Below are 21,893 nucleotides of genomic sequence, written 5' to 3' on the forward strand. Positions count from 1 at the left end.
GGTTGAAGAAAGAAATTGGTGTTCGGTCAGTTTGCCTTGAAGGGGAGTGTTGAAGTCAAGTCAAACTGATTTACTTTAATGCATTTCTGTTTTTACTGTTTGACAGTTATGTTTGTTTGTTGCTTCGTTGCTCTGTTAGCCTTTGTATATAAACTGGTGCATCCCATTACTTTTCAATAATATACACAGACTCTATTCTTTCATTCTCTTTACTCTTTCTCCAACATATATAACCATAAACTATAAACTTGGTTGTGAGAATGGATAAAGATCAATTAAGATAGGGTGTCTGGTAGGAGAGAAAGAACAAAAGATAAATAAAAAACGCAAAAAAAACTGTTTCCTATTTATACTCATCTCTCTATCTGTTGTTGGAGGAGGTTCGAAAGACACATAGAACTCCACACATGGTAAGACGTTGTCCGCTTTGGGTCAAGACATTGTCCGCTTTGGGTCAACACGGAGCATTTCTCTTTTGCCCTCTTTCATGAACCATGGTCACAATGAGCTTTTCTAGCTCTCTCATGATTCCTCTGGCGAGGAGGCCTCCTGATCATGAGGGGGCGTACTCGTCTGAGCCCGGTCACCAGACCCGAACCATGGGCTCTGATACCACTGTTGGGGGAAGGTTCGACACACATAGATCTCCACACATGCACATGGTAAGACATTGTCCGCTTTGGGTCAAGCCCTCACGGTTTTGCTTTTGGTACCATTCCAAAAGGCCTCTTACCATTAGAGATATCTATGTGTATATAAACCCTTGACCAATCCTTATTTCACTCAATGTGGGACTTTGTTTGCACTCCAACATCTGTTTCCTCATCTCTTCTCTATTTCTCTTCAATTAAACACCTTTAATTTTCATCTTATTGGTCAAATATTTCCACTCCGCCAACTGATTTACATCCGACCTATTTCTCTCCTCTCTATCAGTCACACCCTTAGCAGCCATATCATTACAATATGAAATCTTCAATACACTAAAAAATGAACTAGCAGATAATTTGATAACAGGTGGACAGTCCGTTAGGATGAGCTCTCAGCTTAAAATTGGATATTAAGCTTAAATAAATCCAAAAAAGTGACTCAAATAACGAAATTTAGCAGACTCCCTAGCCAATATAGGATCTCCGAAAATAATTAAAAATATATATTTCGTCTGTTTTAAACAAAAGACAATTGAATAAATTGTAGTGCTAAATTAAGTATCATCGTCCATGAAGGTAAGAATTAGAAATTACCATCATATGTTTCAAGCTGAGACAGAACATCCTGCCATCGGCCAAAAACTATCTTCACATTTTCCTTCTGACCCCAACCGGAGCGAAGCATGCGTTGATACACCTCCGGATGAGCCTCAACGATGGTGTGTGATGCAGGTGCATACTGCTGAATGGCCGAATCCACGAGCCCCATTCCGAACCCAACATTGAGCACGTGGCCCCCTCCCGAACAAACAGCTTTGGCATGAGCCTCCATCAACGGCTTCTCCCACGCCATCATCACAGCTTTGCTTTCAGAGTCCATGAGCTTGTCTTCGCTAAAACTCACCCTATCTTCCAAATAATCGACACCGGAATCTCCGCTCTTATTTTCCTTCCTCGCAATTGTTCCCAGGATCAGTTCGGCCTGAATCCCTGGCATATTGAAACGAAATCAGATCCCAACAGGCAAATAGTACTACTCGGAATGGGAAAGAGGAATGTGTACCGGCGTTTAGAAGAAGGTCGAAGGCTTCGCTGTGACCTTCCTGCATGGCGTAGTCGCCGGCGGAGAGGCCGGAGGGAGAGAGGTCGTTCCATGGAGCGCCGGCGGAGAGGAGGAGAGTGAGGACGGGTGCATGGCCTTGCTTTGCGGCGTGCATGAGAGGGTTGAGGCCCTCGCCGTCAAAGTGGGTGACATCGGCGCCGGAGTCTATGAGAGCCTTTACTCTCTCCGTGTCACCCTTTCTGGCGGCCTCGCACAGTTGTTCCTCGGCTTCCTTCATCTTCTCTGCTTCCAACCTTCAAACCCTCACCTTCCACTCTAAAACCTCTATCATTTCTTTTTTATTATAACAATTTTTGTATTTATTTTCTATTTTCTACATAGTTATGAAAAATATAAATTTAAATAAACTTAATCTTATTCAAATATTTAATAAAAATAAAAATTTTAATAAAAAGAATTACATAATATTTATATAAAAGATTAATTTTATTTTAATTTAAGAGAAATAAAATTACTAAATTTTAAAATAAATTAAAAAGATAAAATAAAAATACAAAAATAAAATTAAGACTAAAACAATAATAATATAATGATATTTTGAACAACAGTGACACATAACACTCTCCTTATCAAATCATATTATCACTTCCACGTAACACAATCCCTATTTAACACATCATAAAATTTTAAATTTTAGAAAAAATTAAAAAAAAATGAAATAAACTAAGAAGTAACATGCAATGTATTAATAACAAAAATATCTGATTATATTAATTTTTTTTAAATAAAAATGAAATTCAAATACATAAAAAATTTATTTAAGATTTTTTTAGATCTTTATATGAATTTTCTTTTTATATGTTTATTAGAGATTTTTGCCCCCCTTGATATTTATTCCCATCAGTTTGATGCCATGAATATCATTATTTGGACCTAGATTATATTTTTTCTGGAAAAAATATTTTTTCAGTAGTTTATTTACTTTATTAATTTGTTTTGTGTTTTTTAAATTAATATATTTTTTTTTCTAATATGTATTTCAATTGAAATACACATGTGTGCCATCTCAACACAAAAATAAGTTAGAAAAATACACTGCATTGTTGAAAAAAAATGTTTGTCACAATTGTGAGTTTTACATGGATTGGAATGGAATATATAAATACATTAAGTTTAGAGATAACACATCCTTGAAAACAATTTTTTAATAGTCTTATATTTTACATTTATTTTCATTTTAAAATTTACTATAAAAGTATTATTATTAATTTCATTTCAGATACATACCTTTTGTTCTTTAGAGTAACAAAAGTATAATATCTATGCCAGTATGTAAAAATTCTTTTTTTATTTTATTTTATGTTTTAAATAATTATTTGATCAATATTATTTTTAGGTGATTGTTAATTTAAGTTTAACTATTTTTTATTTATCATTTTTTAAGATTAATTATATTTTAATTAAAACATTATTTACAAATGAATAAAAATTACTTACAATAAAATTATAAAAGTTAACATTATAGTGGTGATTCAAGTGGTATTAATATTAATAAGTGAAACAGGAGGGACCTTTTAAGAAGAAGGATATATATAATCTAATTATTCTTCTTACTTTTTTGATTTTATTGCAAATTGTAATTCCTGGCATTATTCTGAGAGAGAACAGAATAACAAGAACATCTCTTCCAATTAATTCACCACCTTTCCCTCTATCCCCAACACAGATTACCCACTATTTTCTTTTCCATATTCCAGTTATCATATATTAGTTATATTATCATTCAATATTCATGGCGTCCAGTTTTGATCGATGGGAAAAAGATCCTTTCTTTAGTGCTGCAGAAGAAGTTCAGGAATCTTCTGACAGGTATCTGTGGTTCTTCCAATTAGGTTTTCCATTTGATTTTTATGTTTAATACAATGGTTAATTTGTTTTTCCGAGGAATGTAGGCATAATAGAATATAATCTTGCCATGTAATTCCATTTTGGGGAGAAATAAATGCACCTCCCTATACCTACCTTTTTATTCTATTATTTCGCATTGAACTCAACGTTGAAAGGCTTTAAGGTTTTTTAGTCCATTTTTTGTGCACAATCTTAACAGAAGAAGCCTGAATTATGTCATTTTCTTGTTATTATTATTAACCAATATAACGGGAGCTTTGGCTCTGGTACAAGATCAAGGTTTCCTCATAAGCTTCGGCCCCCTGGGTTGGTTTTGAATGGCTTTGAAACTAATTGTGGGTCAGGGACCGACAACTTAGTTAAAACTCGTCATTCCTGTCCCTGGATGTGTTTTTGCTGGAATTGAACTTAAGTCTTCCTCAGCGGGTCTTGCCAACTGAACCACACATCTATTGGGTCCAATTTTCTTGTTATTGACATGGTATGATTGTGTTTTCTAGGATGGAATCTATCTATAGAACATGGATTCACGCAATGAAGGATGCATCCAGCCTTTGGAACTGTGATGAAGCTCGCCGAGATCTACAATCTGCCATTGGCACTGCTAAATGGCAGGTAACTTCTCTTAGTAAATATAGTTTCAAATTTTGTATCATCATAACAAAGCACTTGTATGGCTTATGCAGTTAGAGGAATTTGAACGGGCTACTCGGTCAAGTTATAGCAAAGTTTCAACCGAGGATGCGAGAAATAGACACCGAGATTTTGTTGATGCCATCCGTGAAAAGATCAGCAACGTTGAAAATTTGTTACTAAAACCTGTTCATTCAGGTAGCAAGGCATCTCTGCCTTGGCCACGTCTGGATGAAGGAGAATGTGATGAACTCGCATCATTTCTTTCGGGAACATCGGCTGCTGTTTGCAAAAATCCTGTGAAATGTACCAGCAGAGATGGTGAAAATGTGCAGTTAAGTGACAAAGATTCTATCCCTAATTGTTCAAGCAATTTACATGTTTCATCTGGGTGGGGTTCGTCTGATGCAGCACAAGAAAAGTCACTTGGGCATCGCAGGGCAGCTAGTGCTGATCCTGACATTGGTTATTGGCAAATCACTGTTTCTGATGGTGTGCAAGAATCGAATTCCTCCAATGGTTCTTCCAGTCTAAATCCTGTGCACAAGGTAGCAAGTCTCTCTGGATTTTTTGGTTCCGTGGAAACTATCTCTAAGTTGAAGTGGCCTAAGAATGGTTATAGAAAGCTGAAACCAGTGAATCATCGTGAAGAAACGGATAATGCACTATTACCATCAGTTGGATTGAATGGGGTTTGTGCTTTAGCTGCTTCTGTTTTTTAACAGAGTTTTGCTTGTGTATGTCAATGCTTTTGCTTAATTCTTAATATTTCATGTTTATTTTTCCAAATACAGGGCATCAATGCATACTATGAAGAAAGTAAGATTTGCCTTGATAATTATGATGAATCTTATGATAAGCAACTCCACGGGTGGTACGGGGCTTTGCAAAGGCAGCTTCAAAGATCTCAGTACCAAATGCAATACAATCGGCATGTTCAAATAACTATCTGGGCTGTTATTCTCCTCTGCTTTATTGGTAAGCTTTAGATCTTTGTTTGGGTGTTTTAAAGAAATGTATGCACTTGCATTCTCTCAGATTTCTATAGCTTTTATCATACACTACTTAATTGGTGGAATTTCACCTCCTTCCTTTTTATAGTAATAATTGGTATTGCCGTGTTGATGATGCTTTCCATTTAGGCCATCCGCGCTCCCTTGATCATGAAACTATTTTCGTCTCTTTTTACTCCTGGTTCCTTTGTTTATGAAAGGCAGAAGGCTACTTCTTGGTGCTCTTCGTTCCTTTCTATGTACATGATTTCACACATGGACATGAAACTATTTTGAACCTATAAAACTTTATTATTCCAACATTTCCCTTCTTCTCAAGTCTTCAATCTATTTATTATGTTTACACTGTATACTCTGAAATTCTGATCACATACATTGGTTATCCAAACAGTGCTAGTAATCAGCAACTGCACTTCTATCTATTTTCTAAATTTGGTCGGCAACCTGACCTCTAGCATTGCTTATTGCTTATATTCTATGCATACTTGGGGAGGGTGGGGAGAGGGTACATCCAAATGTCATATGAGAGTGATGCTAAATGTGAAGTGAGATTAGTCAAGATTTCCCCTTCTAAAATTTTACTCAGAAATTTTATATTTGGCTGTTTTCACCTACCAAAGAGTGTTCTGTCTGTATCATTGTGCTTATATCTCGGTCTATAGTACTTGGTTACTGTTTGAAGCTTTGTCCTTTTGCCTCACAGGCCGAAGGAATATTCACAAGCTATGTCAATTCTAAACTGCAATTGTTGTTAGTCTTAGGGTGTTTCTGTTCAATTGTTGTTAGTCTTACAATTTTGATTTCCGTGCAGTTTTTATAGCTTTTTGCACGATGTAGAAAGGAAGATTTTGTTTCATTATCTATCACTTTCTGGAATGCGGCGGGCAGAATGAGGTTTGGACAGGCGGTGCCTTGACTCGAGTTCATAAATGTTGTCGCGTAAGCAAGCGAGAGACTTTTTCTGGTTCTCGCTGGCATACATGTGTTTTGATGTAACATTTAAATGCTTTGACATCACTGTTTAGAGTCTTCCATTACACAGAATGTAGCACTTCCTAGCTGTTTTTCTCTTCATGGTATCCATTTTTCACCTATTTTAGAATGGTCTCAGGAAGAGTGTTCTATTCCCTCTTCGCTTTTGTACTATATCAGGAGATCTAGATGTACAGGACTAATTGAATGAACAGTAACCAATATAATTTCTCATGGATGCCTTAACTATGTTATCTACCAAAGATTTTAGCTTTGCGTTCAGAATCTGGGGCCATTATACTATCTTTATTCATATCAATTGCTAAGAACTAATGAGACTGGTTGTTTTATACTAAGTCTAGAGCTTTGGAAACATTATATATTTTTTAAGGACTCAACAAATAAAGATGTATTAATTATTTCAATTATTTTGTATTAGTTTTATTTGATTAAACTTTCATTTTTGTTTCTCATGGTTTTTTCTCTTAAATTTTCACCGTAGTACATCTATAATAAAAAGAAAGTTTTTATTGTCCTGCCCAGACAAGGCATTGTCTATTGAAGAAAAACTATATACCATGTCATGTTTTTATAGAACAGTTTCTTTTTTCACCCCTATATGTTTCTCCTTTATCCTATATAAAAAAATGTCTCACTTTACCTTTTTATTTATTGAGTAAGTTAGAAATTAAAAATAATTTATGAGTTCGGATTTCACAATTCAGAAGACATTAAAGAAAAAGAATACTTCGAGAAGTTGGAGTTGGTTGAAAAAAATGTTTTGTATGATCCGGAAATTATTTTCAACTTTTGAATTTTACAATGTGAAAGTTTTTTTAAGGAAACCTGTGAATTTTATAATTTAGTAATTTTTTTACTTTTGAATTGCACAAATCGAAAGTTGTCTTTTACTAAAATACATAATCCAAAAAATGAAACAAATATATATGAAATTGCTTGATTTTTTTTTTCATGGAAATGCATGGAGAAGCTACCATTTTATACTCTGTGCAGTATAAATTTTGAACTCAAATTCATCATCACCTCACAAAAACGATTAATTTTAGAAATGATTTAAAGTCATATTTCAATTATCACTTTCAACTTGGTTGTTATATATTTTTGCACTACAGATACTTTAAAAAAAGTATGCAACATTTTATTTTTATTCCAATATTTTAACTTTTAAATCATGTTTTAATAAATTTTTTCATAAGCTGATCTTAGCTTTTTGGAAAAAAATATTTATTTTTATAAGAAATTAGCTAAATTATACCAAGTTACTTAAATTTAATTACTTACTATTATTTTAGAATAATTTTATTTTCAAGATGATTTTGGAATTTTAACTATACCTCGTGAAATTAATAGGAAATGGTCAAGTTAAGAGGCTCTTAAACAAATTAAGAGACTGAAATAATAATAAATTATTATGTTAAAGAATTAAACTAGTTATGTAAGATACAATAGATAATAAATAGTAAAATTCATGCCAAATAGAAAGTAAACATCTAGCATAGAAGTTTCCTAATTACAAGAAAATGACAAATAATTTATAATTTTAAAATATTTTATATTGTAATATTTTAATAAACTTAAATAAGAATGGATATTTTTTTTTTCTTTTGAGTGCATAAACAGTCTATTTATTCATATTTTGTGTTTTGGCCCGTAAATAGTCGATTACATAAAAAAAATAAAATTGACTTATATCACAATTTTCAAATTGTGTAGGTTGAAAATAAGTTTATAGAATTAGTATATATGAAAAATAATTATTTCAAAGAAAATGGTTTTCCTCCTCCTAGGTTTTTTTATTATAGTGCGGTAATTTAATTTTTGAAATTATCAAAATGGTACAAGTTTTAAAAAAAAATTAGGTTGGATAATTGGTGTCATTTTAACAAAACTTGACTTCATAATTAGGAAGTGGTATCATAAGATTTTGCCATAATTGAAATTAAGTCACTGCTAATTTTGGATGACTTCTTTAAAAAAGTTAAAGTCATAACTTCACACAATTTCAGCACTTCACAAGATAATTGAAATTGTGCTAACACAACTTTGCTTTCAGTATAATTAACAAAGTCTTCTCAAATTATGATGACTTTGCTTAAAAAAAAAATCATTTAAAGCTGATAAACTTAAAACAATTAAAATAAATTGTCTCCTGTGCCGAAATGTATAATTGTGTGTTTTGTTTACTTTGTTTTAAAAATTAATTTATTTTTGGTCATTTAGAGAATTTATTTTACCAAAGCAATTCTCTTTTAGTTTTCAACCAGGTGTTAGGAGTCTCTTTTATTACTTGTTAGGAAAAATATATGTACGTATTAAGAGAGTGAAACGTGGAAGGAATGTATAACTGGAAAAAGTTTTTTTAACAACTTTTTTTGACAATGCATTCGTTTTAAATATTTTTTTAGAATAAATCTAAACAAACCAATAGAATTGTGGTTAAAATATCATTGTCCTAGGACAAAACTTACATATCAAGCATATTGAAAATTTTACTTCACTCATGCCTGATACATTAATATATAACCTTATTTAATGCATAGTTTGGTCCTGAAAAACTAAAATTTCAAATACAAAATCATGTGAATAATATATATATATTATTACATGTTCCAGTAGATAGATATCAATAAGCAACAATCTGAATTAAAAGCTGAGACATGCAGCATAAAGCAATTGATTATATGATGAACAATTTTGAATAAGAAGAGCTAGTATTGAGGGACGGTGAGGCATCGATAGCCAAAGTAGAGAGCAGCAACAACAAGAGGAACAAAGAACTCGTAAAATGAGGTTGACTTATAGTTTCCATCATCTTTGATGACGAAGGCACTCATCTCTTTGCTGTTGGATTCCATCTCAACAACATCATCGTTCATGTCTACCTCTTCAACCTTGGCACCTTCGAGAACACCAACCTGGTACTTTAGTACCATGTTTTGTGCTGCTTTGCTGTGTCCAATGGCATCAAATTGCTTCGTCGCCTCCTTCCCAGCCACTTCTAGAATCACCTCTTCCCCTCCCGGGTGTTCCTCCAAAAACCTTGTCACATCCAAAACCTAAAAAATCAAATCACACCAAAACATCTGAGTGAATCTTTTTCGTATATTGTTGTTGGTGATGATCGAGAGTGACAGTGTTTAACGTAATAAGGTAGTACTTACTCTTCCATTGATCACCACCCAACAGTCTTTGTTGGATCTGTGCTGAGCAACCTGTGAGAGGGTGAAAACCCTTGGTTCGGCCATTCTTGCTAATGATTGACGATTTTGGTTAAGTTCGTGTAAGAAATGAGTGTGAAAGTATATATATAAGACACGTACGTAAACCGAATTTATAATGAAACGGTGGTAGATAGGTTGCACTTTCCGTTTCTACCACCACGTGCTTTTCTTCCTCCACGGTTATCAACTACCAGTTAATCATGTGGGAATAACTGCCAAATCTATTTCTGGCTTATATGATAACTGCTACTCCTTATGATTAATCTCAGAGCATCATCTAGAAGATTTCCAAGATAAATAACGAGTTCAATTTTATTTATTACTTGCCATACATTTTAATTGTTTATTTATAAAATGATAGAGTTTATTTTAGATTAACTTATATAGTGTAAATTTGGTTAAATCGCTTGATAAATTATGAGTTGCTTGACGTTAAAAGAATGTTATACTTAATTATCAGGTAAATAATAGGAGAATCCTACGTTTTAATTATTTGATCACGTTAAATAATAATAATAGTAATAATAATAATTTTCAGCGGATGAAAATAAAACATATATTGATATCTAATCACAGTACAATTGTCTTGTCATTAAACGTGGTTTTATAATTAATTGAGATGAACAGTGAGGTGGGAGAAAACAAAAGTAGCTGCACCTAAATATTTAGGCAAAAACTCGAAAAACTTAAGCATACGTTGATTATTTAGATGAGTGGTTTATCTTAATGTTATGGTCGGGCATACACAAAATTAAACACTCTACTCATTAAAAAAATCACCTAAATATTCGTAATACTAATTTAATTTTACGAATTTTACAATCAATTCAATATTATTGCTTAACTTTTTTTTCTATTAATTTCATTACTTCAAAGCATTTTTTAAGCAATACCATTTATTTTATCAACGTGAAATCATTTGCTCCAATGGTAGATCTTGTCAAGCAAATCTGTTTGACTTTAATAGACCATTTAATAGACTTTAATAGATTAACAACTAATATGAATTGATTTATATATATATATATATATAATTTTTTTTCTTTTCTAAAAGTGTTGATGGAAAAGTTTTTGAAACAATCTATTTGATTGTATTTACCTCAAGAACAAAATATGTTTTATTTAGTTTATAAATTTGAAGGATGAGAGAAAAATTAGAGAATTAAAGAACATAGGTTTTTATGATGTTATTCTCTTCAACTGATTTAGAAATGACAAAAATAATATATCACTTTTAGGATATTAATAAAATCACACATTTACCAACTAAACAATCGAATCATTCCCTTCTCGTTCAATAAAAAAAAAGCCTGTGGAGATTATTACATGCTTCTCTTCCATCCATCAAAATAAATCCTCTCAAGTATAATGAAAAAGAACGAGTTTACCTATTAATATAATTTATATGATTAGTAGTCTTCTAATCATGTGAACTTTTGCTGCAAAAAAGTCTTTCTATTAATAGTATAAAATCTGTACAATATTTCCTACTGAAAAGTTTCTGTTGGAGAATTTGCTAACGAAAGTAACTTTATTTCTTTTTATTTTCAGTCTCTTTCTAGTTCTCATAGAGCCCATTTGACAAAGAAGAATATACTCGATGAAAATGAAAAAAAAAAATATAGAAAAATAATGTAAACACTATAAGTTTTCATTGAAGAAAAACAGAAAAGAGAATGAAAAAAAGAGTAGAAACAAATAAAAAATATTTTATAAAAATAGTATTCAGATTCACTTTTTACTTCTCTCTTTCCCATCTCCATGCTACCGAACAAACTCATCTAATACCAACAACTCTATATCCACTCCGTGACTATAAGCACACCATTAGTTTTCTTGAAATAAAAAATGCGTACATTTCACATTACCATTCGGGGCAACCATTATCCAAAAACTGCTACAATTTGAAAGGTAGTCGCAATCTCCACATGTTCTTGTTATTACAAATTCAATTTATCTCCATAGGCCGACCAGAAATTTACAAAGTAGAAACACTACCGTGAACCTCCAGCTTCTGTACTGGGCTTTGAGAACTCCTTGCTGTTAACTGTCTCCTTGCTATCAAATTCCACTCCTTGAAATGTGACCCGTGAGGACCTATATTTGCTACCAAAGGCAGTACCAAACCCCCAACCAAGTCCTACTCCAACGCCACAACCTCCACCTTAAAAATTAAATCCAACATACCCAATTCGATATTGATAGGTCAAATTCATAATACTTGATTCATAAAAAAAGATTCAAAAAAATTTGGTCCTTGAAGATAATACATGTTTTCAATTTAGCCGCATTAAAAAAACTCTGTGCAGTCATTTCACTGGCTATGCCATTGTAAAATGTGAGACTAACATGTTAACAGCATGAAATAAAGAAACAAATTTGAAAATAATTGTTATATATATTTATGGTCTTTGTAAATGACCTGAATTTTAATTTGGTCTAAAAACTTTATTGTGATATAAAAGCAATACACAGTATTGTAACAGACAAAATGAAAACAATGGTCCATTTCCGGATTGGCTGGCAACTTTGTTTGGGTATAAACAAATTGTAAACAAGTGTCACGTACAAAAAAAGTAACTGTATTTCAACATAAAAATGAAATCCAAAGACAATTGGGTATAGAAGTACTTGAAATAACGAGGAACTAAAATCATAAAAATCATAAGTGGAACTAAAACCAAGAAATAGCAAATCGCAACATTACTTGAGTTAGGAAACAAGAAACAGAGTAATTTTCTTTACACACACACACACATATATATATGTGCGCGTGTGTGTGGGGGAGGAGGGGGCTAGAGCAATGATGGCAACCCTATCCTACAAGGTTAGTAGGTATTAGCACTAACCAACAAACAAGAAGGGTAAATAATTAGAAAACGATTTCCAACAAAAGTACCTTCGAAGAAAAAGTCTTTAAATGTAACCTGTAAGATTAAGGTTTTGGAGAAAAAAAGGCTACCCACATCATGCAGATTGTCATATACATAACCATTGAATACTGAAAATTAAAACTTAGAAATAGTAAAGAAAGCAGATTCATGATTATTGTACCTGCACCAAGACCCAATAAGTTCAATGGCATACCTGTGCAACAGATCAGATACATAAATTATGACCAGAGTATGGAAAAAATGATTTCATCTTCGTACTATTTCAAAAGAGGAGATACACTATGTAAAGAAGAAAACAAAAACCATAAATATTTACAGAATTAACAAGGAATCAGCAAGTTACAGGAATAAAAATAAAAATAGAATACTTGAGTGAAATCCTTCCTATTATTGAGATGCTCTCATTCTCTTAGAATAAAATAGATGTTGGTCTAGCTAGCCAACATTAGATCAGTATTTCCACAAGACCTTTGTGAGCATATCTACTTCGTATAATTTGGTTGCAATTGGGATATGACGCATTTAAGTTTCTGTCAATCCTTACATGCTTCATCTTATCAGGTTTAATTGGATTATGAACAAACCCTTCTTGACCGAAAATAAACAAATAAAAAACTCATAGTAATTAAGAAAGTTAATTAACATCATTTAACTATATCAATCTACTTTAATAATTAATTTCCCCCCGATCTACCCTTTACTAGAATTGGATATCAAGAATAAAAAAATGTCATTGATCATAAAAATTCAATCAAATGAACGATATTTTGAAGATAGTGTCATTAAATAAACGAAAGTAGTTGTTATTTGTTAGTATTTGATATTAACATACATGCGATTTTCTTTACATATATTCGAGAGTAAAAGGATTATCCCCTTGGCTGCATCGCTGTCAATGTCACTAAAGAGTTTCACAGGTTCATGAATTGGAAGAGAGAAATCTTCAAGTAATCTATTTATCTAGATCAGTCCGGCACACCTTCAGCGATTGCTCTATATTTTTCCTCTGTACTGCCCCTAGTCACAACAGTCTGTTCCTTGCTTCTTCCAGTTCCCAGTTTCCAGATACGAATGACTCTGTATCCTCAACTGAACTGTCTAAATCACCTTTGTATCCAGAAGATTGAGTGCCAAGATTTTGGAGAATGTAGTTTTTCATAAGTGAAATGATTAAGACAGCTAGAGGGCAAAGGTTCATTCAATACACTGAGCTAAATAGAAAAGGGAGGTAGGAAACTAGGACAGATACTTCGCAGGAGACTTGACTGGGGAAAGTAACAATAGATAGACAGAATTTGGAGGAGTGTGATTGGTTAGCTGAAGAAAATCCCGTGATATTTTTGAAATGAAAATTAACACAGAACTGAGGAAGGATGATAGAAAATGTAGTCCAATATTCTCCACTCCACACTACCATATTTGGCCGATCATAAGTAACTTTGGTATGAAAATGAGCTCAGAGCAAGTTTGGATAAATTCCAAGATGAAATATGAATCAAGGTGATAAAAATGAATCAAAACATCTCAAAAAAGAAAATATCAATTTACATTATTTATCTTTTTCAAAAGCTCTATCACTTAAATCAAATAGTAATTCACATAAGCTAGAAAATACCTAATCAAAACCGGGTCTACATTATAAGACTAAAATTTCTTTGTCCACCCACATTCCTTTCTCTGCCAAAAAGCTGAGTTAAGATTAAAGCCTATCCACTTCACTCCATTTCCCAGCTCAACTCCATTATCCAGACTCAAAAAATACCATATACCAATACACAATCAGCTGGAACGACAAGATTAACACGAAACTAATACTAGAAGGATGTTAAAACTACATCTAAATTGTCAGCATAGTCTCACGAGCAAGGACTCCTACAAGATTCTGAGAGCTTAAAAAGACCTTGTAAACAGCGGGGACTATAGAAATTGCATTCCCAAGGCACCGGAAAACGATATCAAAAGGTAGAGAAACCTCTTAAAGGATTCAATTAAAACGATCTGGAAATGAAAGTAAAGCAGAAAAAATAAATGCAGCGTGCTGCCACCGACCTCCGAAACCCCATCCTATACCGAAACCGCAACCTACGCCGAAACCTGAAAAAATACTATCGCGTGAGATAAAGGAATTGAGATTCGAAATATGGAGAAATGGCGAAACTCAAACGGCGTACCAAATCCAACGCCAGCTCCGTTGAAGGTTGTGATAACCATTTCTGATTTCTTTTTTTTCTTTACCAGTGAGTATACAGAGTAAAGGGAAAAGGCATTATGGAGGGCCTAATCAAACCAATCAGAGCAAAATGTCAATTAACTATTCCTCGGTGGATAAGCCTTTTTATTTCAGGCTTTTTCTTCTTGTACCCCTTAATTTCTAGGCGTACGCTATAGTTTTCATAATATCTATTTCACTTTCTGTTTTTTAACAGATTTTGTAGAAATCAATATGGATTTTATAATGAAACTATATTAAATACACTTTGAAACAGGTTTTTCAAAACAGAATTTCTAAAACAATACAATATCTTCCAAACTAAATTTTCTAAAACAAATTGAAATACATGAAATCACTTTCAAAAAGAGTTTTTTCAAAGCCAGCATTTCTTTTGCAACAGGGTCAGTGAAAGGCAGTGACGGGAGTGATGATGTGGTACTGTAAGGAAGGTCATTTTAATTATTTTCAGTTAGAATGAGGTGGAGTAGTAATGATGGAGTGCAGAAAGCAAAAATGTTTTTTCGTGGGCCCATGTGACTATTCAAAATTAAAGGCCATTTGGACTTCGAGGCTCTTTCTGGACTAAGATCCCCAAAACAAGTCCGCTATGACTACTTAGCATACATTTTGTGAGTCATCTGATCTAGAAAAATAAAACAATATATGAATATTCAATTTAAAAGATTCACATATGTCATTTTATTTATAATTTGTATTTCTATATTTATTTATTCAAATTTAGTCCCTTAATTTCTAATTATGTATACTTTTTGTTCTTTAAATTCTTTTATACAACTTTGATATTTTAATTTTTAATTATATATGATAACACGTGTTTTTATTACTTTAGACATGAAAGTTTGAATAAACATGTTGAAAATTCAAAATATTAAAAGCAACATTATCAAAGTTATTTCAAAGTGATTTAATATATTTTTTAATTTGAAAATTGAACAAATTCACAGATAGTAAAATAAATTAAATGATAAATTTTGCTCAAAAAACATTCAAATAACAAAACGATGGATAAATAAAAATAAATAAAAAATTGTGAAAAAAAAGTTAATGACCAAAACTATAATTTTCATAAAAGATAATATCAAACTTTCAAATTTATAAAGTTTTAGTTAGCGTAGAACACCCAAATCAGTTAAGATAATACCACTAAATCAAGCATTATATGAGGTATTTTGCACTATAAATTTCATAACTCCATCACTTTTAACTTTAAAAAACGTCTTAAACGATTGAAGGAAAAGTGTGCACTCAATCCATCCCTATTCATATCGAATTTGAATTTTTCTCATATTTTAATTTGATTTTGAATTCTTCTCATATTTTAAGTTCGATTTGTACTTCTAAACAATTATTTTTCTTTATATCTTGTTATTTTGTTTATCTTAATTCTCATTAGTTTGAATCGGGGAGTCAAATTCTTAGTAAAAAAAATAAATTCGATCCAACAATTATGATCCTACAATGATATTGCCGCAACATTAATTACTACCATAGTTTAGAAGGTTCGTATCTTCTAGACAACGTGATCTCAGGTCTGCTAAATGATTCTAGGAACTAACTAGAAACATTATCATCTCATTCTAAAATATTAGTCTTTCTTTGGACTTCACTGGTGCGTGGTAACCACTACTTTTGTCAAATGTATATAGATTATCAGAGAAACGCAACTACTCCAATTGCAAATGTATATAGATTATCAACAAATTGCAATCTCTTTTAATAACAATAATCACTGCTGTAAATGGAAGAACAACCAAACATGTCACCCCTTTCTGGAGATCTAGCTCTTGATACAAAATTAGAAAACTTTCCAAACACAGTTTCATCTCTCATTGAGACAGAAACAGAACACAGCGTAAATCCTGATGCACAGTCTCTTCTGTTATCCCACAAATGTGCGAGTTTTATTTATTCCAGATAACTTACAGTGGAGACAAATATATCAAAGCAGAAACAGATACCCATTACAAATTAACCACAATTCAATTATTCAAGGCACAATCTTATAACCCTTGGTCTTGTCTATCCAACTTATGAACGAATTCTTGGAGTTCCTGAATCCCAAAAACCCATGTTCTTTGGCCTTGTTCATGCTATCTAATCCCTCTCCGGAGAAGATAAGATCCACAAACCACCAATCACCAACCTCGTCAAGCTTGGTAGGCAGAAGCTGATTCTGGCTCACAATCTCATCCCAAACAGGACCCTTATCTTTCATCGCTTCCGACAGCCTCAAACCCGAACCTTCTTCAAAACCATACTCCTCAATCCCAAACTGTTCAGCCAATACCTTCCAAAGATGCTTCCACTTGAATACATCACCATTGGAACAGTTAAATGCTTCATTCCGCGCATAGGGGTCAACAGCGGCCCAAATATGCTGCTCCGCAATCAAATCCGCATCGGAAGAAAAGGAATAACCCTCCCAGGCGCCTTTGGTGCCGGGAAATCTCAACGGAATCCCTTCGTGCTTGCAAATTGCGGCGTAAACGCAAACACTCCCAACCAGGTTCATCAAACTGTAGGGAGAAAAGCCAAATATTGTTCCGGGCCTGTGTACGGACCAAGTCAAACCCTCTTTCTTAGCGGTTTCTTCAAAGAGAATGTCCTCTTGAGTGTAGTAAAAATTAGGCGTGTCCAATCGCGGGAGATCCTCCGTGAAGGGGGGCTCGTGGGATTGGATCTTGCCTATGGATTCGAACGATCCGAGGTAGTGTTTGGTGCCTGTCTGAAGGGACACGTGACGAAGATTGGGAGCATTGGGGATAACAGCGCGCAGCACGTTCCGTAACATCGCGCCGTTAACTTCACAGTTCTCGGCCTCGGTGGGACGGTTAGTCCACGACACGAAGAAAATGTTCGTGACGTCGGTCAAGACGGAGAGTTTGCTTTCAGCGTCGGCGGGATCGGAAACGTCGCACTGAACGTACTCGATGGGGTGATCGGCGTTCCACGGCGGCCTCGGCCGCCGTGCCACGCCATAGACTTTCCATGGACCGCCTGGGGTGTCAGCGAGAGGCAGGATCTCGGCGAGGCTGTTTCCGACGATGCCCGTTACGCCGATCACCAGTCCCACACTCTCGAAGCTTCGCGGAGTGTCGTCTTCCTCGAATTTCTTCTGCATCAGCACAAAAACAAAAATTAAGAAATAATAATTTAATTGAAGAAAGAAAAAACATGATGAATAATTGATGAACTTGCCTTGGCAGCGCCAATTGCTCCAGCCCACCACCAACTCATGTTTTTCTGGTTTGATTTTGAATCTGATAGAGGGAAGTGTTTAGGATAAATGAAAAAGTTAATCTGAATGGTTGGATTTAGCAGAGATGCAGAGGTTTTATGGTCTGAGTTCTTGGACTTGCAGATCGATTTATTATAATTAATAATAATAATAATAATAATAATAGTAACAATATCGTATATCGTCTAGATGAGATGACCTGTCTTCTACTGATGATAATTCTAATAGGATAAGCCCAAGATTGAGAGTTCCGTATTTCTTGCTTTATTTAAATATTTACTATGATGTTAAATATAGCAGTACGCAATTAATTTTATAATAAATATATATTATTGTATATTTAAAACTTTATAGTAAATAAAACGTATTTAAATAAAGTAATTATGTTGTGTAGTTATAATATATAATTTAATCTGTGCTATTTTTTTGTAAGTAATTATTTACGATATAAAATTAAAAAAATAAAGTTTAAGGATAAAAAAAGTGATAAAATTATTGTATTATTTAAGACGATAGGTCAAATACTTATATAGTGATAAAAAGAAGTAAGTATTTTTAGAAGATGAGAAAAAAAATTAGTTGTAAAACTCATGTTTTAAAATATAAATAAAATAATATTGAATAAGAGAGCGAAAAAGTTAAATACCAGTCATTAAGTTGTATAATCTAATTTTTAATATAAAAGTGGATAGTTTGTTATATCTTTTAGGATTATATAGAGTTTTAAGTGGTGTTTATAACAATAGTATTTTTCATATACTAAATTTCACATTTCATAAATTATGTTTTAAATATATAATAAATCAACAGCTATGTGCTTGTTTTTAAGTGTTTGTATTCTTTTTCAACAAAATTGTTAATATTCCATTCGGATAGAAAAAATTAAGACATATAATGAAAATAGATATACATGCATAAAAAAATGAAGCTAATTTAAGAGAATTGAAAACGAAATTCGTTACCATGTTCTATATTAATATTTAGTCAATTTATATAAAATTGAGCTTACTATTTTATTTAAAAACTTATTTTCGTGGTTTTAAATAGGTATAAGTATCAATAAACATGGGAATATCATATAAAAAAGACTCTATGAAATTCGTAGGATATATGTAATTAATTTTATAATTAAACATTTTATTTAGGTACATAATTTAAAAAAATTTATAAGAATAATTAAATTTATTCACAATTAAAAAGTTTATGTACTAGTTTTCTTAAGATTATACATAACTGTAATAAATTATATATATAGTAAAACATTTATTTTCTTAGTTTGTTAAATGTCAATCTAACTTTTCTTATGGAAGTGTACTTATCATTCTTGTGATGCATGACAAACATGACAAACAAATCAGTAACAATGTCAATTTTGACTTTTTTAGTGTAAAAGTGTGACTTTTTCCCTTACCACGATCTTCAGCTCTAGTATTGCGGAAAAAAATACGCTCCTATATTCATGAAAATAAAATTGGACTCTCCAATTCCATGAAAATGTGGAATAAAACCTTAAAAACAATATAAGATAGTAAATTTACTTAAAATAAAACAAGTTTTCATAAAAAAATATCATATGATTTTACAATTTTTATTAATTGGGTGTTCTTTTAACCAGAATATAATTTGTAAAAGAAATTATAAAATTACGAGGAACTTTTATTTTAAGGATACAATATAAAAAGTAATTTTCTGCGAACTTTTTTGGCTACCATCAATTTACTTTAGTGTGATTAGTATTCTTCAAATCTTCAAAAAGTCATTAATAAATGACTTTCATATTTAAAATTTAAAATAAATCCCAGTCTGGAAATTAAATTCGTGCTTTCTAGAAAGGCTTGGGGTATTTTGATGATTATTTAGATAAAAAAAACATATATATACCTTTTATTTACACCAATGAATGAGTTATTGTTATTTTAATTTCTTCGAATATATGTTTTTACATATTTGAATTGTATAATTTAATTTAATTGCTCCTGTAGCATTTCTTATTGTAGATTAATAAAAAAGATATTTTAGTATTGTTAGTATTGTTTTAGTTAGAGGTGAGATTGATATTCATCTATTGATGATATATATACTTTACATTTCTAATGATAAAAATAATAGTTGTTTTATAATTCCAAGAAAAATAATATAAAAATTAATAAATTTATAGTTTATGATTGGATGAGAGTATAATGTTTTAAACTGTAAGTATATAACTTATTTTCTTATTAGTAAAATAGTTTTATTCTGATATATCTAACAAGTATACTAAATGTCAATACAAGCATCTCTTACATTAGGTAAAATTCTAATTATAATTAAAAAAATATATATATAATAAGTCACATTCAAGTTTTGATAAAATGGTATGTATATGTACACAAACACATTAACAGTGTACAAAAAATTTTTACCATCCTTTTATCTAGTTATATAAACTAACTTTATTAAAGTCACAATGTGTTTGATGAAAAAAATATTAATAATTCATAGAATAGTTAAATGTTTTATTGTAATTCAGTGACACTCATAATGACCGAAACAAAACAAACCTGCATAATTTGGTTGAAAAGTTCAGTAAGTTAAGAAATTAAGAAACCTAGTTAGATGTTATAAAAGAAAACATCCTTGTTCGTAACATTTAGAGTTTGTGAGATGCAACACTTTGTTGCCGTTACTGTGTAACTTAAGTTTGTTCAACCTAAACAAGAAAACAAACCTAACAACTCAGTCATTTGTTATTACCGTCTTTAAATCAAGCTTCAAATTTTGTTTTTTCTATGTTTTTGCACTTCACTAAGCTTCAAATCAAGTGTGAATGCTTTAAACACAATTTTTTTTTTTCATTTTTCATCTAAGCACAAATTTATTTTGTGGATTGTATTTTGTTGTTTAGAGTTATCTACTTGATCCATGACTTATAAGTTAATTATAGTTTATCTTTAGAAAACAATTTTAATTTAGAAAACTCCTCAAATGGAAAAAATAAAGCTTCAATTCTTAAAATTTCTCTTAAATGAATTAAGGTTAGAATTAAGATGAATTTAATTCTATTATAATACTTTAATTAAATTTTGAAAATAATATAATTTATGCACATATAATATTATATATTTTATTAAAGTAATATATTGTAATTTTATTATATTTAAATTAATATTTTATATCATATTTATTATTATGTTATAAAATAAAATATAATAATATATAGTTTATGTATTTGATGACTATAATCTATTTATTAATTTTATCAATTTTTCAGAAAAAAAACACTTATAATATTTAATAAAATAATAAAGTTTCAAATAGGATAGAAGAAACATGGATTCTAGCTAAAATATGAGGGTAATATTGGATTTATTTTAATAAAATTCACTCTATTTTTTATAATTATTATTATATATATATATATATATATATATATATTATTAAAGGAAAAAAATAAACAAGATATAATTAAAAAAATCTATAAATTTATTATTCATAAATTCATTATTTAAAATTTTTTAAATTGAGATGTCTTATCATATAGTATTTTTCATATTTAGATGAACTTTTCTCATGACTAACTTATATGTTTTAAAAATTTGTTTAGTCAATTAAATAAAATTAAATATGTTTCGCTAGTCATAGATTTTAATATACTGTGTAATTTTTTTATCAAAACAAATAAATGTTTGTATATAATTTTTTGACTAATTAAAAATACTTTGAATTGTGAGAGATTAAGAACTAGTTTCATTTTTCTTTTATATTGAAAAAATATATATTTTTTTTTAAAAAATGTTCATAAACTTATCCTGGCTCATGTATTTTGTGAAAGTTTTGTTTTCGTGAATATTTTCAATGAGAAATTTGTTGATTAGGTCAATTTTTTCTAATATATGTTAGAGTGAAATCATGTGAGTATGTTTATATATATTGACATTTATAAGTACTTTTAATTTGAGTTGTAAGTTACATTTAATATACTATTATATTAACAATGGAGATGTGGTCCTCTCCATTTGCCCGGGTTCTGCTGGTTTATATCAGTCACGCTATTCTTTTATAATTACC

General features: G+C 31.2%; 4 protein-coding genes and 1 long non-coding RNA gene across 6 annotated transcripts in view; 1 reads left to right on the forward strand and 4 right to left on the reverse strand.

The window, feature by feature from the left end:
* Positions 1-2,031, reverse strand: part of LOC106761118 (protein arginine N-methyltransferase 2) — a 7,328-nt gene extending 5,297 nt beyond the window's left edge. Inside the window, exons 1-2 of the mRNA XM_014644628.2 lie at positions 1,714-2,031; positions 1,245-1,640 (exon numbers count right to left, since the gene is read on the reverse strand). Coding sequence (XP_014500114.1) covers positions 1,245-1,640; positions 1,714-1,990 — 673 coding nt within the window. The 5' untranslated portion in view covers positions 1,991-2,031. The remainder of the gene's footprint in view (positions 1-1,244; positions 1,641-1,713) is intronic.
* Positions 2,032-3,329: 1,298 nt separating this feature from the next.
* LOC106761392 lies at positions 3,330-6,473 on the forward strand. Of its 2 annotated transcripts, XM_014644944.2 has the most exons (5): positions 3,330-3,582; positions 4,122-4,236; positions 4,308-4,946; positions 5,049-5,232; positions 6,079-6,473. In XM_014644944.2, the coding sequence occupies exons 1-5, from the start codon at positions 3,506-3,508 to the stop codon at positions 6,102-6,104; spliced, it is 1,041 nt and encodes a 346-aa protein (XP_014500430.1). In that variant the 5' UTR covers positions 3,330-3,505; the 3' UTR covers positions 6,105-6,473. The 2 variants fall into 2 exon arrangements, with proteins under 2 accessions (XP_014500430.1, XP_022636675.1); XM_022780954.1 differs by lacking the exon at positions 3,330-3,582 and having other exon boundaries at positions 4,122-4,232.
* Positions 6,474-8,821: 2,348 nt separating this feature from the next.
* Positions 8,822-14,692, reverse strand: LOC106762861 (cytochrome b5). Its single transcript, XM_014646953.2, has 6 exons — positions 14,547-14,692; positions 14,425-14,469; positions 12,536-12,568; positions 11,494-11,645; positions 9,422-9,472; positions 8,822-9,316 (listed from the first exon to the last, which is right to left on the reverse strand). The coding sequence occupies exons 1-6, from the start codon at positions 14,584-14,586 to the stop codon at positions 8,969-8,971; spliced, it is 669 nt and encodes a 222-aa protein (XP_014502439.1). The 5' UTR covers positions 14,587-14,692; the 3' UTR covers positions 8,822-8,968.
* On the reverse strand, positions 12,151-12,529 carry LOC111241681. The gene is made up of 2 exons (XR_002667913.1): positions 12,381-12,529; positions 12,151-12,301 (listed from the first exon to the last, which is right to left on the reverse strand). It is a non-coding gene; the product is annotated as an uncharacterized LOC111241681 (long non-coding RNA).
* Positions 14,693-16,273: 1,581 nt separating the features above from the next.
* On the reverse strand, positions 16,274-17,964 carry LOC106759746 (3-oxo-Delta(4,5)-steroid 5-beta-reductase). Its single transcript, XM_014643074.2, has 2 exons — positions 17,807-17,964; positions 16,274-17,723 (listed from the first exon to the last, which is right to left on the reverse strand). Exons 1-2 carry the CDS (start codon positions 17,843-17,845, stop codon positions 16,596-16,598), a joined length of 1,167 nt encoding a protein of 388 aa, XP_014498560.1. The 5' UTR covers positions 17,846-17,964; the 3' UTR covers positions 16,274-16,595.
* Positions 17,965-21,893: the final 3,929 nt, after the last annotated feature.

This window comes from Vigna radiata, chromosome 5, assembly GCF_000741045.1.
Source record: "Vigna radiata var. radiata cultivar VC1973A chromosome 5, Vradiata_ver6, whole genome shotgun sequence".
NCBI lineage: Eukaryota > Viridiplantae > Streptophyta > Magnoliopsida > Fabales > Fabaceae > Vigna > Vigna radiata.